Source organism: Mesoplodon bidens (genome assembly GCF_964165515.1).
Source record: "Mesoplodon bidens genome assembly, chromosome: 5".
Lineage (NCBI taxonomy): Eukaryota > Metazoa > Chordata > Mammalia > Artiodactyla > Ziphiidae > Mesoplodon > Mesoplodon bidens.
The window spans coordinates 72327411-72345029 of record NC_138161.1 but is presented as its reverse complement, the minus strand read 5'-3'; the positions used below and the strand labels follow the sequence as shown (position 1 = coordinate 72345029).

The window sequence follows — 17619 nt, the reverse complement described above, 5'->3', positions numbered from 1 at the left end:
TTTGTGTGGCCTCCTGCTCCTCCCTGTCCCCCTTCCCACCCCTGCCAGTTTCTCCTGGGAACCTTTCTAACAAAAAACGTTGATGAGAACCAGCATCTGTTTTTTGGGAATCCAACCTAAGAATTGGATTGACTGGTCCCCAAGTCAGCATTTAGGTGTTCAGATGTCCCTCAGTATTGGAAGTAGCCTGGAATCCTACTCTCTGGGACTTTTGCAGCCTGAGTGGGAGATCTGAGTTCTCTTTGCCAACTTCATTCACCCTCTCTGTCAGATCCAAATTGGAAAAGAATACTCGTATTAGATCCTGTGATGGTTAATTCTATGTATCAGCTTGGCTAAGCTGTGGTGCACAGATGTTTGGTATAACACCTGTCTAGATGTTGGCTGCGACAGTATTTTTCATATGCGACCAATGTTAAATCATCAGTAGACTTTGAGTAAAAGCAGATCACCTTCAATAGTATGGGCAAGCCTCATCCAGCCAGTTTAAGGACTTAAGAGAAAAGACTGAGGCCTCCCGAGGAGGAAGGAATTCTATCTCCAGACAGCCTTTAGATTCAAGACTGCAATATTAACTCTTGCTTGGGTCTCCAGCCTGCTGACCTGCCCTGCAGATTTTGGATTTGCCAGCCCCTAGAATTGCAAGAGCCACTTACTTAAAATAAATCTGTCTCTCTGTCTCTGTCTCTGTGTATCTCCATCTCTCTGCTTCTCTCTGTGTCTCTCCAATCCCCTCTTCTCTCTCTCTCTCTCTCCACACACACACACACACACACACACACACACACACACACATCCTATTGGTTCTGTTTCCCTGGAATACTGTGACTAATACAGATCACATTAAATGTCCCTGATCAGCATCCCTTGTTCTGGACATTTCTCTGTTTAATTAGTCCATGTTCACTTTCATGTAGGTTACAGTACATCTTAGTTTTGTGTTATTTTCTCCCCATAATTATGTGAATACTTAGTGTTCTAGCAATATGATGTGATGCTGAAAATAATTATATACTTACTCCCCTAAATATGATTTTGACCACTTGGGGAGCCATGTGAAATTTCAATAGGACCTGTCTGTTCAAGTCCATATTTGTCCTAATTATGAACCCAATCTTGTTACATATATGTTTTTCTATTTACTGTCTTTTAAAGGTAGAAGTTTCACCAACTTGGATATTGGGAGAAAGTTCTAGTGTAAAGTCTGTCACTGATTCATTATGTAACCTCAATATAACAACCCAACTTTTTATACATGAAGATAAAATGAATATTTTTCTCAAAAAAAAAAGAAAGAAAAGCTAAAGTTTTAGGTTATTTTTTGTGGCCAGCCTCTAAGATGGCCCTCAGTGATTCACGCCCCTGTATGGTTCTCCACACACACATTAAATTGGCTGACCCGTGACACCAATAGGATGGTGTAGAAATTGCAGAGTGTGTCTTCCAAGGCTAGGTGGCAAAGATAGCGCAGCTTCTGCCTTGCTCTTTAGGGTCACTCCTTCTGGGGGAAGTCAGCTGCCATGTTGCAAGGACACTCAAGCTTCCCTCGGAGGGGGGGGCGGTCCGCGTGCTGGGAACTGGTTTCCTGCGAGGAGCCACGTGGGTGAACTTAGGGTTGGATCTTCCTGTCCTCATTAAGCCTGCAGATGACTATCGCCCCAGATGACTTCTTAACCAAAACCTCATGACAATCCCTGAGCCAGGACCTCCTGACCAAGCCACTCCTGGATTCCTGACTCACAGAAAATGTGGAGAAAATAAACATTTTTTATTGTTTTAAGCCATGGTTTGGGGGCAATTTGTTACACAACAATAGATAACTAATGCAAGTAGTTTTTATCGAAGGCTCTTTCTAGTGACTTCACATTTTAAAAAGTCACATTTTAACCTCTGGCCAGGGTTCTAGATATTATTTGAAGGTGCTCTGTAGTAGTTAGTGGCGTGTGTGTGGCATGGATAGTGGTTGAAAAGAAGGGAAAGCTGGCGTGTGGAAAAGAGGTAGAAGTTGCAATGAACTTTTAATGTCACATTCTGCAGATGTGGTTGCATTTGTGAGTATGTGACCAAATTGAGTGTTTACCTTCAGAGAGTAGCCAAGCAGAATTATGTAATCAATATGATTTGATACAAGTGAGCACTAGATCTAGAATGTGAAGACATGGTTTGGGGTCTGCCACTTTCAAACTAAGTTGAAGAGGTCAAGGAACCCTAACTTTTATGTTCCTTGTGTGGACACGAGGGGATAACACCACCCATCTCACACCATGTAGTAAGGGAGCCTGAGGTGACAGAATATATTTGAAATCAGTTTGTGAATCATGGAGGGTCATACGAAGGGAAGTCATTATTATTATTAATTATAATACTTGGGGGCATGTAAATGGAAGCTTTTCTAGATTTTACAGACCAGGAAAGAGTTCATTTTAAACTTGAGTTTACCTTGCTCTCCAAGACCATATCACATTCAACAGGAAGTACCCAGTCACACAGGAAAATCCAAAGTTGTGATAGAAGCTTTTCCTGAGTAGGACCACGAAGATTTTTCTAAACCGATGTGTATGATATGCACTTCCTTTAATTAAAAACATTTAAATGAAGACACGTCCACCGTATCAATGCAGTAGATTTCCCTTGTGTTTTGTGATCATTGGCCCATGTTGCCGTATTCAGTTTGCCTGTTCACATTGGCAAGCCCAGAGCATCTTAGCACAAGCAGACATCTTCTGGCAGTTTCCTGACTACTTACAGCTGGACAGATAACAGAGGGACACTGCCAGTGGGAAACAAATATTTTCCAGGAGAAATGAGGTGGAAAAGAGAAATTATAACTCCAGGATTTCATCAGACTCACAAGGTGTTCTCTCTGCCAATAAACCAATCACTAAATGCATTCTGAGGTACCCAAGCCTCTTGTTAATGAGGAAACACTGCCAAAGGAAAATCAGAGAAAAGGCAGAGGCTTCATTTTGACAGCACTTTAAATTCTTCAGCTTCGTGAAAGTCTTAGTTGTCATCTCACATCTTGACAAACATTTGGTGGCTCCTCAAAGTGTGGTTTGAGGACCATGTCAGCAATGTTGACTCTCACGCCCCACACAGACCTGCCAATCAGAATCCACGTTTCATCAAGTTCCCCACGCGATTCATACACACACTGGTCTGGTCTGTTATTCCATGTCATATTTTGCAACACTTAGAGCAGGAAAATAAGCTGGAATCATCTAGTTCGGACTCCTGCTCTTAGACTGGTGAGTTATTACTATCTGCATATTACAGATGAGACACCTAAGACTCACGGGGCTTAAGCCAGTTGCCTAAAGTCACAGAACTTGATGTCTTCTGCCAAAAACACAGTATCAAGCCATACATACCAGCTTTTTCAGGGTCTGCTCAATCTCCCTATATTTCCCTTTGAGAGAGTGGATTTCCTGGTCTATGTTCATTTCTGGAGAAAAGACAGACTTTATCTACTTATTTTGGCTTTTGCTCTCCAAACCAGGAAAAATGTTTCAGAGAAATGTTATAGTTTTGCCTAAGGGAGAATCATTTTGGCACATAGAAATTAGAGCATTACCTAACACCATACACAAAAATAAACTCCAAATGGATTAAAGACTTAAATGTAAGACCAGACACTATAAAACTCTTAGAGGAAAACATAGGAAAAACATCCTTTGACATAAACCACAGCATGATCTTTTTTGACCCACCTCCTAGAGTAATGGAAATAAAAACAAAAATAAACAAATGGGACTTACTTAAACTTAAAAGCTTTTGCATAGCAAAGGAAACCATAAACAAGAAAAAAAGAAAACCCTCAGAATGGGAGAAAATATTTGCAAATGAAACAACAGACAAAGGATTAATCTCCAAAATATACAAACAGCTCATGGAGCTCAATATCAAAAAAACAAACAATCCAGTTAAAAAATGGGTGGAAGACCTAAATAGACACTTTACCAAGCAAGGCATACAGATGGCTAAGAGGCACATGAAAGGATGCTCAACGTCACTAGTTATTAGAGAAATGCAAATAAAAACTGTAATGAGGTATCACCTCAAGCCAGTCAGAATGGCCATCATAAAAAAATCTAGAAAGAGTAAATGCTGGAAAGGGTGTGATGAAAAGGGAACCCTACTGCACTCTTGGTGGGAATGTAAATTGATACAACCACTATGGAAAACAGTATGGATGTTCCTTAAAAGACTAAAAATAGAACTACCATATGACCCGGCAATTCCACTACTGGGCATATACCCTGAGAAAACTATAATTCAAAAAGAGACATGTACCCCAATGTCCATTGCAGCACTGTTTACAGTAGCTGGGACATGGAATCAACCTAAATGTCCATCAACAGATGAATGGATAAAGAAGATGTGGCACATATATACAGTGGAATATTACTCAGCCATAAACAATGAAATTGAGTTATTTGTAGTGAGGTGTTCTGTCATACCGAGTGAAGTCAGAAAGAGAAAAACAGATACTGTATGCTAACGCATATCTATGGAATCTTAAAAACAGAAAAAAATGGTACTGATGAACCTAATTGCATGTTAAGAATAAAGAGGTAGATATATAGAGAATGGACTTGAGGACATGGGCTGGAAGGGGGAAGATGGGGCGGAGTGAGAGTAGCATCGACATATGTACACGACCGAATGTAAAATAGTTGGCTGGTGGGAAGCAACAGCATAGCACAGGGTGATTGGCTTGGTGCTTTGTGATGACCTAGAGGGGTGAGAGAGGGAGGGTGGGAGGGAGGCTCAAGAGGGAGGGGATATGAGGACATGTGTATGCATATGGCTGATTTGCTTTGTTGTGCAACAGAAACTAACACAGTACTGTGAAGCAATTATACTCCAATAAAGATCTATTATAAAAAAAAAGCATAGACTTGAGAGCTTGAGGGAGACCTGCTTCCAAATGTATCATGGAGCTTCTTTCTGTCGTGTGTGTGTGTGTGTGTGTGTGTGTGTGTGTGTAGCCCCTTTGGTGCACTTGATCATATAGAGGGGTGTCTCTTGAAGAAAAACTTACAGCAGAACCTGCTGTTGTATATATTTATACGTGGCACTGTACTGTACTTAATTTAGCCCTCCATGCAGAAAGGGTCATGAATATGTATTTTGCCTAAGAAAATTATTTCTTTTCACAGCCTCATGTGTGATGCTGCAGGCTAAACTAATGAGCATGGCTAATTTTAGCCTTAGTTTTGAGGGTTTATTTTAGAAAAGGTCACGGTACTAGTACTAACCTATAGCTTATTGTGTGAGAGAAGAAAGCATCAAAAAAGATATAAAACCAAGCAACTGCTGCACATCTGCCTCCAGGAATATAAATGTATTGTTTGTATTTGAGATTTAGTTCCACTTAGAGTTAGTGATATAATTAGTAAAGTGGACTTAATCCCTGCTGTGCCGTGAAAGACAGTGTCTGCTGTGGGGAGCTGGGAGGTCCATGAGCTGCCTTTCTCTGGGGTGAAGAGTGGGGGCTGGACATCTATTAAAGCCCTGCTTGTAGACACTGTGTAAAAGAAGGTTGGCACAGATGAGAAGGCTCGGTCTGACATGGTTCCAAGGGCAGGCGAAGGAGGCTGAGGCTAGATGGGATGGAGCCACTGCCTGGCCCTGCTGAGCCCAGGACTGTGAGAGCTGGAGGCCCTAGGGGGCCTGTGTTTCCACCTTCCCTTTCGCAGGGTGGGGTTGGTGGTGGTGGAGGGCGTGCTGGTCAGGGGAGGGATGGAGGGTCTGATAGGTGAAGGGACCCACATCCTAGGGCTTCAAAGCAATCTGGCCAAATTCCAACTGGAGGCTGCCGCCCAGCAGGGGAGGAGCCTCTAGAACAGCGCTGTTCTGCAGATGGCTTACGAGGATGGAAATGCTCTATAATCTTGTCACAGGAGGCGTTCAAGCACTTGAGATGTGGCCAGTGTGAATAAGGAACTGAATTTGTCATTTTGTTTCCTTTTATTTAATTGTAATTTAAATAGCCACATGTGTCTAATGGGTACCATATTGGACAAGGCAATTCTAGGAGGAGAGAGCGCTCTTAAAAGTACAGAAGTTGGGGGCGTCCCTGGTGGCGCAGTGGTTGAGAGCCCACCTGCCGATGCAGGGGACACGGGTTCGTGCCCCGATCCAGGAAAATCCCACATGCCGCAGAGCAGCTGGGCCTGTGAGCCATGGCTGCTGAGTCTACGCATCCGGAGCCTGTGCTCCGCAACGGGAGAGACCACAGCAGTGAGAGGCCCATGTACCGCAAAAAAAAAAAAAAAAAAAAAAGTAGACCTTAAGCAGGGCAGGTAGACTAGACCTCAAGAGATTAAAAAATTTAGCTGTCAGAGATATAATTGATAGCCGACAAAGGATTCCCTTTAGAAGTATCCATGGGAATGGGCTCTATTGTTTTCTAGAAAGTCTGAGGATTAAATATGTAATAGAATATAATCTTGCTGGCATCTGGCCACTTTCCTTTAAGGGGTGTTTACATTACTGTATAGCCTCGCGTAGCTTTTATAAAACTGTATGTTGTAGCTATGAGTTAAGGTATTATTATTATAATACCCCAAGTCTTTGGTTGGGCTGCTTAGAAGCAGAGGCTGAGATGGTCACTCTGGTGTATGTGTCTTTTGGGTGGGGTGGGATGGGTGGGGGGTATGTCTGCACAGGGCAGTGGAAGTTGCTGAGCAAGGATGTGGTCCAGCTGCATAGTAGCTCATGGCATGAATGACACCACAGAGTTGGTTCCACCTTGAATCAGTCAGTCATTGGCCAGAACTGCACCTGGGGTGGAGGTGAGACCTAACCTCTTTGGTAAGGAAATTCTTTGATCTGAGAGCAGTTGTGTGGAGAAGGGGGCATCTGCACTCCATTAGCAGTTGGTATGGACCGAGCTGTGTTCCCCTAAAATTTGTATGTTGAAGCCCTAACCCTCAGGACCTCAGAATGTGACAGTATTTGGTGATAGGACCTTTAAAGAGGCGATTAAGTTGATTGAAATGAGGCTGTTAGGGCAGGGCCCAAATCCATTCTGACTAGTGTCCTTATAAGAGGGGGAGATTAGGACACAAGAGAGACACCAGTGCACAGAGAGCCAACCACTTGCAAGCCAAGGAGAAACCAAACTTGCCAGCATCTTGATCTTGGACTTCCAGCCTCCAGAACTATGAGATAATAAACTTCGGTTGTTTAAGCCATCCAGTGTGTGGCATTCTGTCGTGGCAAACCTAGAAGACTAACACAGCAGTCAGTGCTCATAGCAGCTGGAGGATGAGCCGGGTAACGCTAGTGGATGGAGGGTGTTTGATAAGGAGCTTTGGGTGGGACAACAATAGCATTCACTACACCCACTTAGAAATCAGAAAACTGTGATCAGAAAGGTGAAGTGCCTTGCCCAAGGTCACACAGTCAATGAGCAACAGATTTGAACCTCTGTCTAACTCTATAGCTGACCCTCCTAGTCAGTATTCTGCAGTCTTTCTCAGAAGCAGCAGACATCACCAGTTAACTTGGGCTCCATTTCTGTCTTTTTACCCTAATTTGTCTGCACCTTCCCCAAGATGGAGCTCCTTGGGGAAACCAAGCCAGCTCAGCAAAGACAATGTCTGCATCTAAGTGCCTTCTCAAGGCATTGTCTTTTACCCTGTTGTTTGAGAATGTTGTAGCATATTAATCACAGGTTTTCCCTGCATGTGAGACGATGTCTTTATTTAAAATGTTTTTATTAAAAAATGAACTAGGGCAATCTTTTTCACATCCACAAATGCCATTTTTGGGATAATAAGAAATTATGAGATCTGCCTTGTCAGTGTAATAATGACTGTTGTCATTCTGAGAACTGTCACTGAACATGGTCTTTGGAGTGACCACATCAAGATCTAATGATAAATCAGTTTATTTTTATTATAACTTTGCTCAGTATTTTCTGGTTCAGTGTAATAAAGCCATTGCCTCCTCAGAAAACTCTGAAAGAAAGAAAAAATAAAGAAGGGCATCTCTGGGCAGCTGCCTGCTACCAAGGTCCCATACTCATCCCCAGCTTGCCTCACCATAGCTCAAATACAGAGCATCCTCTCTTTATGAAGCAATTCTCACCCCCACCCTCCCTGTGTAGAGGATATAGCGAGAACCATTTTAAAAAGTATTTTGTGGATATTGTTGACTTCCTCGGAGAAGAGGCAGAAACGTGCAAGTGAGTCTGTTGGATTTCCCCAATCACAAGTCATTTGGTCATGAAACGTTAATCAATTCTGACAGTATTGTTAGATATACAGAGAGAGGCAGGGTGTTCTTGCAGCTGGAGGAGAGTCTGGGGCACCTGGAGAAAGCCACTGTCCAACGCGAGTGCTGTCACAGGCTGGGCAATCTTAAACTGAGGCCTCAAACTTGGCAGGCCTGTGGGATATAGCTGGAGATGGTAGTATGAGGAAGACATATTTTACTGTTTGGAGTTATGACTCCATCTGAGATATAAGATCAGAGGATGTGAGAGAGAGGGAGAGAGTAGGGCTCTTGGGAAAAAAATCCATATCTCCTCCCGATCTTCTCCTCCCCTCTCCTGCACCTCCCAAAAATAAACATTAGGAAATTCTTTGCATGAGATACTATGTGGTAGTTTGAAAGTTCTCTCTCTTAGAGATGTTGACATTCATTTACTCAACAAGAAGTTTGAGTGTCTGCTTTGAGCCGTGGGTTGGAGATACCATGATGAACAAGATGTGGACTCCTGCCCTCCAGGAGCATACTATTTACGTTGTGCTAAACTAGTGGTTCTCAAAGTTAAGTGTGCATCAGGATCCCCTGGAGGACTTGTTAAAATGTGGATTGCTGGACCCTCAGCGCAGTTTCTGATTCAGTAGGTCTGGGAGGCCCAAGAATTTGCATTTTTAATAAGATCCAGGTGATGCTGTTACTGCTCTTCTGGGGACCACCCTTTGAGAACCATTCTGCTAAGATTGTTACCCGCATTTGCTCAAGGCATATGGATGGCTAGAATCATTTAGGGTGACGGTGGGCTCACAGGCTGAGAAATTCCTCCCACATAACTAAGTTCCTTTAAAGGAAATTTGGTTTTGCCTTTAGGCAAAGTTCTTATCTTATTGGCTCTTAAAAAATTTCTTTATTGCATTTCCTGATCATTTTAGAAGTTTAAAGAGCAGGTGCAATAACAGACGAAGTATGGGGGAATTTATCGTTAAACAATTGCACTTGTATGTCATTTTCTCCTTGAAGGTCCGAAAGATAGAGCAGTAGTTCTCAGAATATGTTGCAGCATCATTGAGTAGAATTTCAGGCCCCACCTCAGATTAGCTGAATCTGAAACAGTGGACTTTGGGGCCAAGAATCTGTTTTACAAAGGCCTCCAGGTGATCCTGACCCACGGTCCAGTTTGAGCACATCTGAGAGAGAGTTGGGCTGAGTGACAGTTGGACTGAGTCTGAGCGAGGGCCCCTGGCCTTCACTATTGCCAGCTGCCTTCAGATAATTTACCAGGATGACTAAGCTTCAATTTTTCTATCTCATTAAGTCAAAAGTATATCCCTTGTTGTCTAACATCTTTCAGAGTTATGAGGAAGATAATCACAATTTTTATATATGACATGGTTTTACCAGTAAAGATGAAAATTCCTAGCTAACCATCAAATAGCACTAATGCAGTGGAATAAAGATAGGATTCAGGTAATTTACATTCCAGTCTGCCATGCATGCAGCTGTGTGACCTGTGGTTTATTATTAGCCTGAGTCTCACTTTAGTTATCTAAAAATTGAGATAAAAATGTTGTCCTGGTCTAACTTGAATCACTGTTACAATGATCAAGTGGAATAATGGATAAGAATGTGCTTTTACAATCTGTAAAGTGCTGTGACTTTGGAATGCTGACTCAGTTTTGTTCTTCCTCATCAATGAAATGGGAATAGTCCCCTATAACTCCACAGAGATTGTGAGTCGTGGAGACAACTAATGGCACAACAATTTGAGCTCTTCTAAAGTAAAGCGTATTTCTTCATTTTTTTGTCTAACATATAAATGTTAGAAGATGTAGAGATATTATAGAGTCTTATACATCTTATTATGGTGCTTCTGTAATAGTATATGATAGTGCTTTTATTTGAAATAGTCACATCCTAGAGCAGTAGCTTTCAAAGTGTGGCCCCCAGACCAGAGGCACCGGCATCCCCTGGGAACTTGTTAGAAATGCACATTTTCAGGCCTCACTCCCAACCTGCTGGATCAGCAGCTCTGTGTTTTAACAAGCCCTGCAGGTGATCCTGCTACTCGCTTTAGTCTTAGAGGAAGGGCTTTATTAGGATCTCAATTGAAGGGTCTGACAAAGAGCATCCTTTTCCTGGAACAGGGTAATTGCTTCTCTTTTTCTCCAGCATGGATTTGCAACAGCTGCGTTCAAGATCAGGCAGCCGTTGTTGGATTCCTTCATAAACATGTTCCGTCACTGCCGCCCAGTGAAGTAGAGATCCGGATGCCACTCCTGAGCATCTGTCACGAGGCTGACTTCAGGGTGCGAAAAAATGAAAGCTATTTATCACAGACCACTTTCCCCTCATGACAGCAGAAATGAGCCTTAGCCTAACAAGGCTTCACATTGGGCCAGGGCCAGGAAAACACAGGGTTTGACACACACAGTTTGAGCTGACTTATTTCTTTGGACTTTTCCCTTTGAAAATGCACCCTTTTCTGAGCTGCGCCACGTTAGTGGTACGTGCTTAAGAAACACTGGAGATGGGTTCATCCAGGTCTGTTTCATGACTTAGGCACTTTCTCCCTGTCCATTTCTTCCCTCCTCCCCTCCCTGGGAGGGGATCCTTGGTAGGAGAGGGAAGGGGACTGACTGTTATGGAGGGAGCCATGTTATGGGAGGTGGGGCTCAATATTTAACAAGAGAAACATCTGTCTGTGGGGTAGAGTTGTGGTATGATTTGGCCACCACCTGCTTTTGTAAATAGGGTTCTATTGGAATTCAGCCACTCTCATTTGTTTATGTATTGTCCGTGTCTGCTTTCAGACTACAAATAGTTGGGTAGTTGTGACAGGGACTGTATACCCTGCAAAACCTAACACTTTTTCTATCCAGCCCTTTACAGAACAAGTTCATTCACCCCTGTTGTAGAGTTTCCCTGTGAGTGGCCTGGAGGGAGCCGGGGATGGAACCAATTAATGGACAGGAAGGACAATGGGAGGACAGGAGGGTGTGAAATGCCCAGGGCCCCTCTGGGGCCCAGCAGCAGGGAGGGCAGCAGGAGAAGCCATTTGAGTTGGGTACCATATGGATTTTGAGACGCGATTCTATTTAAAATATTGTTAAAATTTTTAACTTGATATCTATTTGTGATTGCCTTATATTTATTTTCTTCCTGGTGTTGAGCATTACAGACAAAACTACAGAGTTTTATGTTAAATATCAGTAACTCACATTTATTGGGCACATATCATGTGCACTGCACACTGCATCCATCATACAATGTAATGTTCACAACGATTCTATGAGACGGGTGCCACCATCCCCATGAGAGAACCGAAGGGCAGAAAGTTTAAATAACGCCTAATGTTATGAAGCTGATGTCAGAGTCACAGTTTAACTGAGGGTCTTTTTGATGCCAAAGTCAGCATTCTAAACCAGTGTTTTTCAAATTGTGGTTGAGAGATCAGTTTAGCAAGTTGCAACTAGCATTAAAAATGACCCAGCAATCCCAATATCTCAGGCATATACCCTGAGAAAACCATAATTCGAAAAAAGTCACGTACAAAAATGTTCATTGCAGCTCTGTTTACAATAGCCAGGACATGGAAGCAACCTAAGTGTCCATCAACAGATGAGTGGATAAAGAAGATGTGGCACATATATACAATGGAATATTACTCAGCCATGAAAAGAAATGAAATTGAGTTATTTGTAGTGAGGTGGATGGACCTAGAGTCTGTCATACAGAGTGAAGTAAGTCAGAAAGAGAAAAACAAATACCGTATGCTAACACATATATACGGAATCTAAGAAAAAAAAAAGGTCATGAAGAACCTAGGGGCAAGACGGGAATAAAGACACAGACCTACTAGAGAATGGACTTGAGGATATGGGGAGGGGGAAGGGTAAGCTGGGACAAAGTGAGAGAGTGGCATGGACATATATACACTACCAAATGTAAAATAGATAACTAGTGGGAAGCAGCTGCATAGCAAAGGGAGATCAGCTTGGTGCTTTGTGACCACCTAGAGGGGTGGGATAGAGAGGATGGGAGGGAGAGGGACACAAGAAGGAAGAGATATGGGGATATATGTATTTGTATAACAGATTCACTTTGTTATAAAGCAGAGACTAACACACCATTGTAAAACAATTATACTCCAATAAAGATGTTAAAAAAAAAAAATATATATATATATATATATATATATATATATATATATACACACAGAAATCATCCACACACAAAAAAAATCCTATGATAAACCATAATGGAAAAGAATATTTAAAAAGAATGTATATATATGTATAACTGTATTACTTTGCTGTAGAGCAGAAATTAATACAACATTGTAAATCAACTATACTTCAAGTTTTTTAAATTAAAGAAAAATAGTGACTCTAAAAAAACAAAACAAAACAAAACAAACCCCAAAAACACATTAAATAGAATGTGAAATGCCAGAGTATATCATTTGTAGTATGGGTAAATTTTGATGCATGAAGATTTTGTTTTAACTATAAAGATGTTTTTATATATACACAAATCCAAGCAAATTTCCGTATACTGGGCAACAATGTAAATGATATTTCTTACTCTTTCATAGTCAACTTGAAAGCAAATATTCTTGCCTGAAAGTGAGGCTGGGGGGATAGAGAAAAAGAGGGAGAAAATATGAATGAGTCAGCAAATGCACAACTGTCAGAGAGACAGAGACTCAGGGAATAGGAGAGGAAATGAGACGAAGTGGGGAGACAGAGAGAATGGACATCTCTGTGAAAGAGACACAGAGGCTCAGGGAGAGGCCAAGGGGGAGAAAAATGCAGGAAGTCACATGGTTCTGTCCACCGTTCCACTCAGTGAGCATGTGCCGCTGCTTGAGGGCAAAACTGGAGACCTGAATTGTCCTCTCGGTAGATTTTGGTTTTTATATACTTCTCTTGTGGTGATCCTCTTTTCATTCTGAGAGTCAAATAATGATTTGTATAAAACATGGCCCCTATATACAAATAGTCTGCTTCATCTGTTGCTCAAGTGATAATAGGTGATCTGAGGGGAGAACAGGCTGTGTTGGCGTTACTAAGAGAAAGTGTGAGATTCCCAGTAAGATCCTTCCTAAAGAACTGGCAAAGGCAGTTTTGAATATATGTAATTTTTGTTTTTTGAGCTGACCAGTTGTGATGCCTTGGTACTGCCTCTTGTGTTCTATGGAAAACTATAGATAGCAAAGATTTTAAAGTATCCTTTTGTCAGGGATTTCTACATACACTAAGTATTTTACTTTCAAGGGATTCTGGAATCAGTTAATGAAAAGTTCATTTTTACAGATGTGGAAATTAAGGGAACATTTGTATAAAGTTTCCCTACATACAGATGCTTCCATAAGAATCATATTGAATCTTCATAGCTACCCTGTTAGATTACCCTTACATCAGCTTTACTGGAAAAATTAGAGCTCAATTAGTTCATATCCCTTACCCAAGTTTCTCATCTAAGAGGCTGTAGAGCTAAATTCAAACCTTGATTCTCTGACCCCCCAAAAATAGCAACAATGGGATGAAAAACAGTGCTCTGTGTTACAATTTAGAATAATTTTGTTTATAAGTCAGAGTATGGTGCAAAGCCTAAAATGCCCATGGTTTTAAGGAGGTAGAGAGACTACCATTATTTAGTGTTCTCCCCTCCCCAAGGATATTTCTCTATTTCTAGGTCCCCATTAGCAAACTGAAATTGATGTCACTATGCTTTTTTGTGATCCATTCTTGGCCTTTCTTGGTTGAAGACCATTATAAGCACCAACTATATTTTTAGTTAGTAATAATATTGCATCAGTTACTTAGGTAGCCACTTCTTGGTATCAGCTTAACTGGGTGGCCTTTACTTATTTTTTTAATAAATGCTGCATATCGATATGAGTAAGTAATACCCCAGAGTGAACTCCATCTCAAAAGCCTTCATAGCCTGCTAGAAAAGAATTTTAACGTTTTCCTCAGCTTGCCAAAATGCCATTGCTATACATCCTATCCCTCTTGCCTGGTCTCCCTACTAGTATTCTCTTTAAAAAAAGAAATTCCCAGGAAGAGTGCTGACGTTTATCCCCTCCAACTGTTTCTGCAAAAACTTTATGTGAGTGTGTAATAGGGTCCTGCAGCCAAGGCATCTTACCCTGCTTTTGCTCCTAAATCCCCTCGTTTGTAATAATGATTCATGCCTCTGAAGGTAAAGACTTTAGAAGAGATCATTTCTTCTCTTTTCATGGTTTTATTCTTCCACTTTCAAAGGGTTGTTGCAAATAGAGTTATCCCTCCTTTCCTCCACTGGTTAACTGTGCTGAGTTTTTATTACATTCCACTAGGTACGTTCAGGAAGCTAAGATTCAGCTCTACACTCCATGAAAGCTTTGTCAGTGCAAACAAAATATACGTCTCTGGGAAAACATGAGGGAGGTCCTAGACTCATCATAATTTTAATGACTGGTGGGACCTGATTTTTGTTTATTCTTTATTTCAGAGATCCTAGAAGACCCACTTGTGGCTGAAGAGTATTATGATGATACATTTGACTCCTGTTCTGAAGAAAGTAAGGAGGGGGAGGAAGAAAAAACAGTGTTTTCAAGAGCTCGAGGATGAGGGACCCCAGCCTGCTTACAGGACAAACCAACAGGTACACGCTGCTCCCAGTAGAGGTGGTGGGGCTGTCCAAGGTGCTGAGCAGGCTGTGACTTCCCAGAAACAGTCAAGAAAGTCTTAGAACCCAAGTAGGGGATGGGGAACTAGTGTTTGTTATACAGGCTCCACGTGATGTGCCTGGATTTCCAAGGCTGAGGGGTAGGCAGGGCCCTGTGGAATTCTACGCATCTGGTCTGGATATGTTGATGAGGGAAGGGCTGGAGCACCCAGTACTGATTCAGGTGATGATACACACTACACTGTTTGCACACTGCGGAGCACCCCACATACAGCTGTCGAATGAACATTGCACATGTGTCTTTAGAAGAAGGAAGAGGATATTTGAAATTATACTGAATACTTTTCTGTCTGGTAATCAGATTTGTGAATCATGTCTCAGTGCACTAATCAGTTCTGGGGATGAGGCCCAGAGATCCTGGGCTTAGGAGATGGTCTTCCTGGCCACTCCAGCCTCTGAGGTCCCCCGGTACATACAGTGCTGGAATATCTGAGTCTGTGTCCTTGCCATAGATTCTGTAACAATGACAAGACTTAGACCCATCTGAGTCATAGGCCAAGAAACAGCCCTGCATGTGATTTCACTGTTGGGTGGCTGCAGGAGAGGGGCAAAGCAAGAGTTACATGAATAAAAAGCAGATGACGTTGGGCAATTTATGTTCATATACTTGATTTTCTTTTTAGGCCATAACTTGATAATCTTCCCAGTCCTAAACTTCCATAAGGTACAGAAGCTTTTAACTAACTGGGAACCATTAAGCTAGTAAGATAAAAGTCAATCAAAGGGCACCTATGTCAGCGAAGACTTAATTCAGGAGGATTAACTGAAGGTGGTACACAATCCATTCAGTCCTTTCTAATGAAGACTAAGCAATTCATCATAATACTTAATAAATAAAGCCAGTAAGAAGTGTTCTCAAATTCTCCTTAAGAAAAGGAGAGAGAGGCAGGGAGAAGGGAATAGAAGGGTATGGATATGGGGCTGAGCAGAGAAAGGATGAGAGAGAGAAACTGAGAGACAAATACATGAAGAGAGAAACAAATAAATATTGAGAAAAAGAGTCTAGGCAGTGGGGATTCAGCATACCAAAATGAAAACACTTTCTTTATACCATTGCCCCATTTTTTCCAATGGACTTGTGAACAGAAACACCTCCTACCACGAATTGAAAATACAATTTTCATTAGCTTTTGTGCCACTGTCCTAAACAACAGAGACAAACGTCATTACAGTATTACAGAAACTTCATTCTGTGCCTGTGCTTGCAAGGCACATGATGTGCAAAACACATCCTCTATTTCTGTCCAAAGAGTCAAGTGGTGAAATTTTAGCTACTAATATTATACTTTAAAATGTTTTAAATAAAATAAAACTGACTTCAGAAAACAAAGGAATTAAATATATGGCAAACACCACCCAGGTCAAGAAGTAGAACTTTGCCAGCCCCTCCAGAAGTCCCATCTTTAGAGAACTTGTTAAAACACAGGGCTGGAAATCGAACTGCCTGTACTGTCTAGCCTTTGTTGCTTGTGGGTCATGTGACCTTGTGCAAGTTACTAAACTCCACTGTGCCTCAGTTTTCTAATCTGTAAAAAGAGAGAATAATGGTTCCTACCTCACAGAATAGTTTTGGGGATTAAATGAAGTAATCAATGTAAAATACTTAGAATATGGACTTCCCTGGTGGCACAGTGGTTAAGACTCTGTGCTCCTAATATATGGGCCCAGGTTCGATCCCTGGTCAGGCAACTACATCCCACATGCCTGCTGCAACTAAGAGTTCATGTGCCACAACTAAGGAGCTGGTGAGCTGCAACAAAGGTGCCCACGAGCCAAAACCAAGGAGGTTGCCGGCCACAGCTAAGACCCAGCACAACCAAATAAATAAAAAAAAAATATTTTTTCAAAAAAGTACTTAGTGAACTTCCGGGTAAGATGGCGGAAGAGTAAGACGCGGAGATCACCTTCCTCCCCACGGATACACCAGAAATACAGCTACACGTGGAACAACTCCTACAGAACACCTACTGAATGCTGGCAGAAGACCCCAGACCTCCCAAAAGGCAAGAAACTCCCCACATACCTGGGTAGGGCAAAGCGGAGAGATTCCCGCACAGAGGATCGGTGCCGAGCGGCACTCACCCGCCCGAGAGGCTTGTCTGCTCACCCGCCAGGGCGGGCGGCGCTGGAAGCTGAGGCTCGGGCTTCGGTCAGAGCGCAGGGAAAGGACTGGGGCTGGCGGCGAGAACTCAGCCTGAGGGGGGCTAATGTGCCACGGCTAGCCGGCAGGGAGTCCGGGAAAACTCTGGAGCTGCCGGAGAGGCAAGAGACTTTTTCTTCCCTCTTGGTTTCCTGGTGCGCGAGGAGAGGGGATTGAGAGCGCTGCTTGAAGGGGCTCCACAGACGGGCGCGGGTCGCGACTGAAAGCGCGGAGCCCGGTGACGGGCGTGGGACGCTGGGGCTGCTGCTGCCGCCGCCGGGAAGCCTGTGTGCGAGCGCAGGTCACTGTCCACACCGCCCTTCCGGGAGCCTGTGCAGCCCGCCACTGCCGGGGTCCCGGGATCCAGGGGCGGCTTCCCTGGGAGAACGCACGGCGCGCCTCGGGCTGGTGCAACGTCACGCCGAACTCTGCCGCTGCAGGCTCGCCCCGCACTCCGTGCCCCTCCCTCCCGCCCGGCCTGAGTGAGCCAGAGTCCCCGAAGAGGCTGCTCCTTTAACCCTGTCCTG

General features: G+C 42.8%; 1 protein-coding gene across 1 annotated transcript in view; it reads left to right on the top strand.

The window, feature by feature from the left end:
• NEK11 (NIMA related kinase 11) overlaps positions 1 to 17619 on the top strand; it is a gene marked incomplete at its 3' end in the record, with an annotated part of 289656 nt that overhangs the window by 155327 nt on the left and 116710 nt on the right. The window contains 2 exon segments of the mRNA XM_081235786.1: positions 14716 to 14803; positions 14805 to 14868. Coding sequence (XP_081091912.1) covers positions 14716 to 14803; positions 14805 to 14868 — 152 coding nt within the window.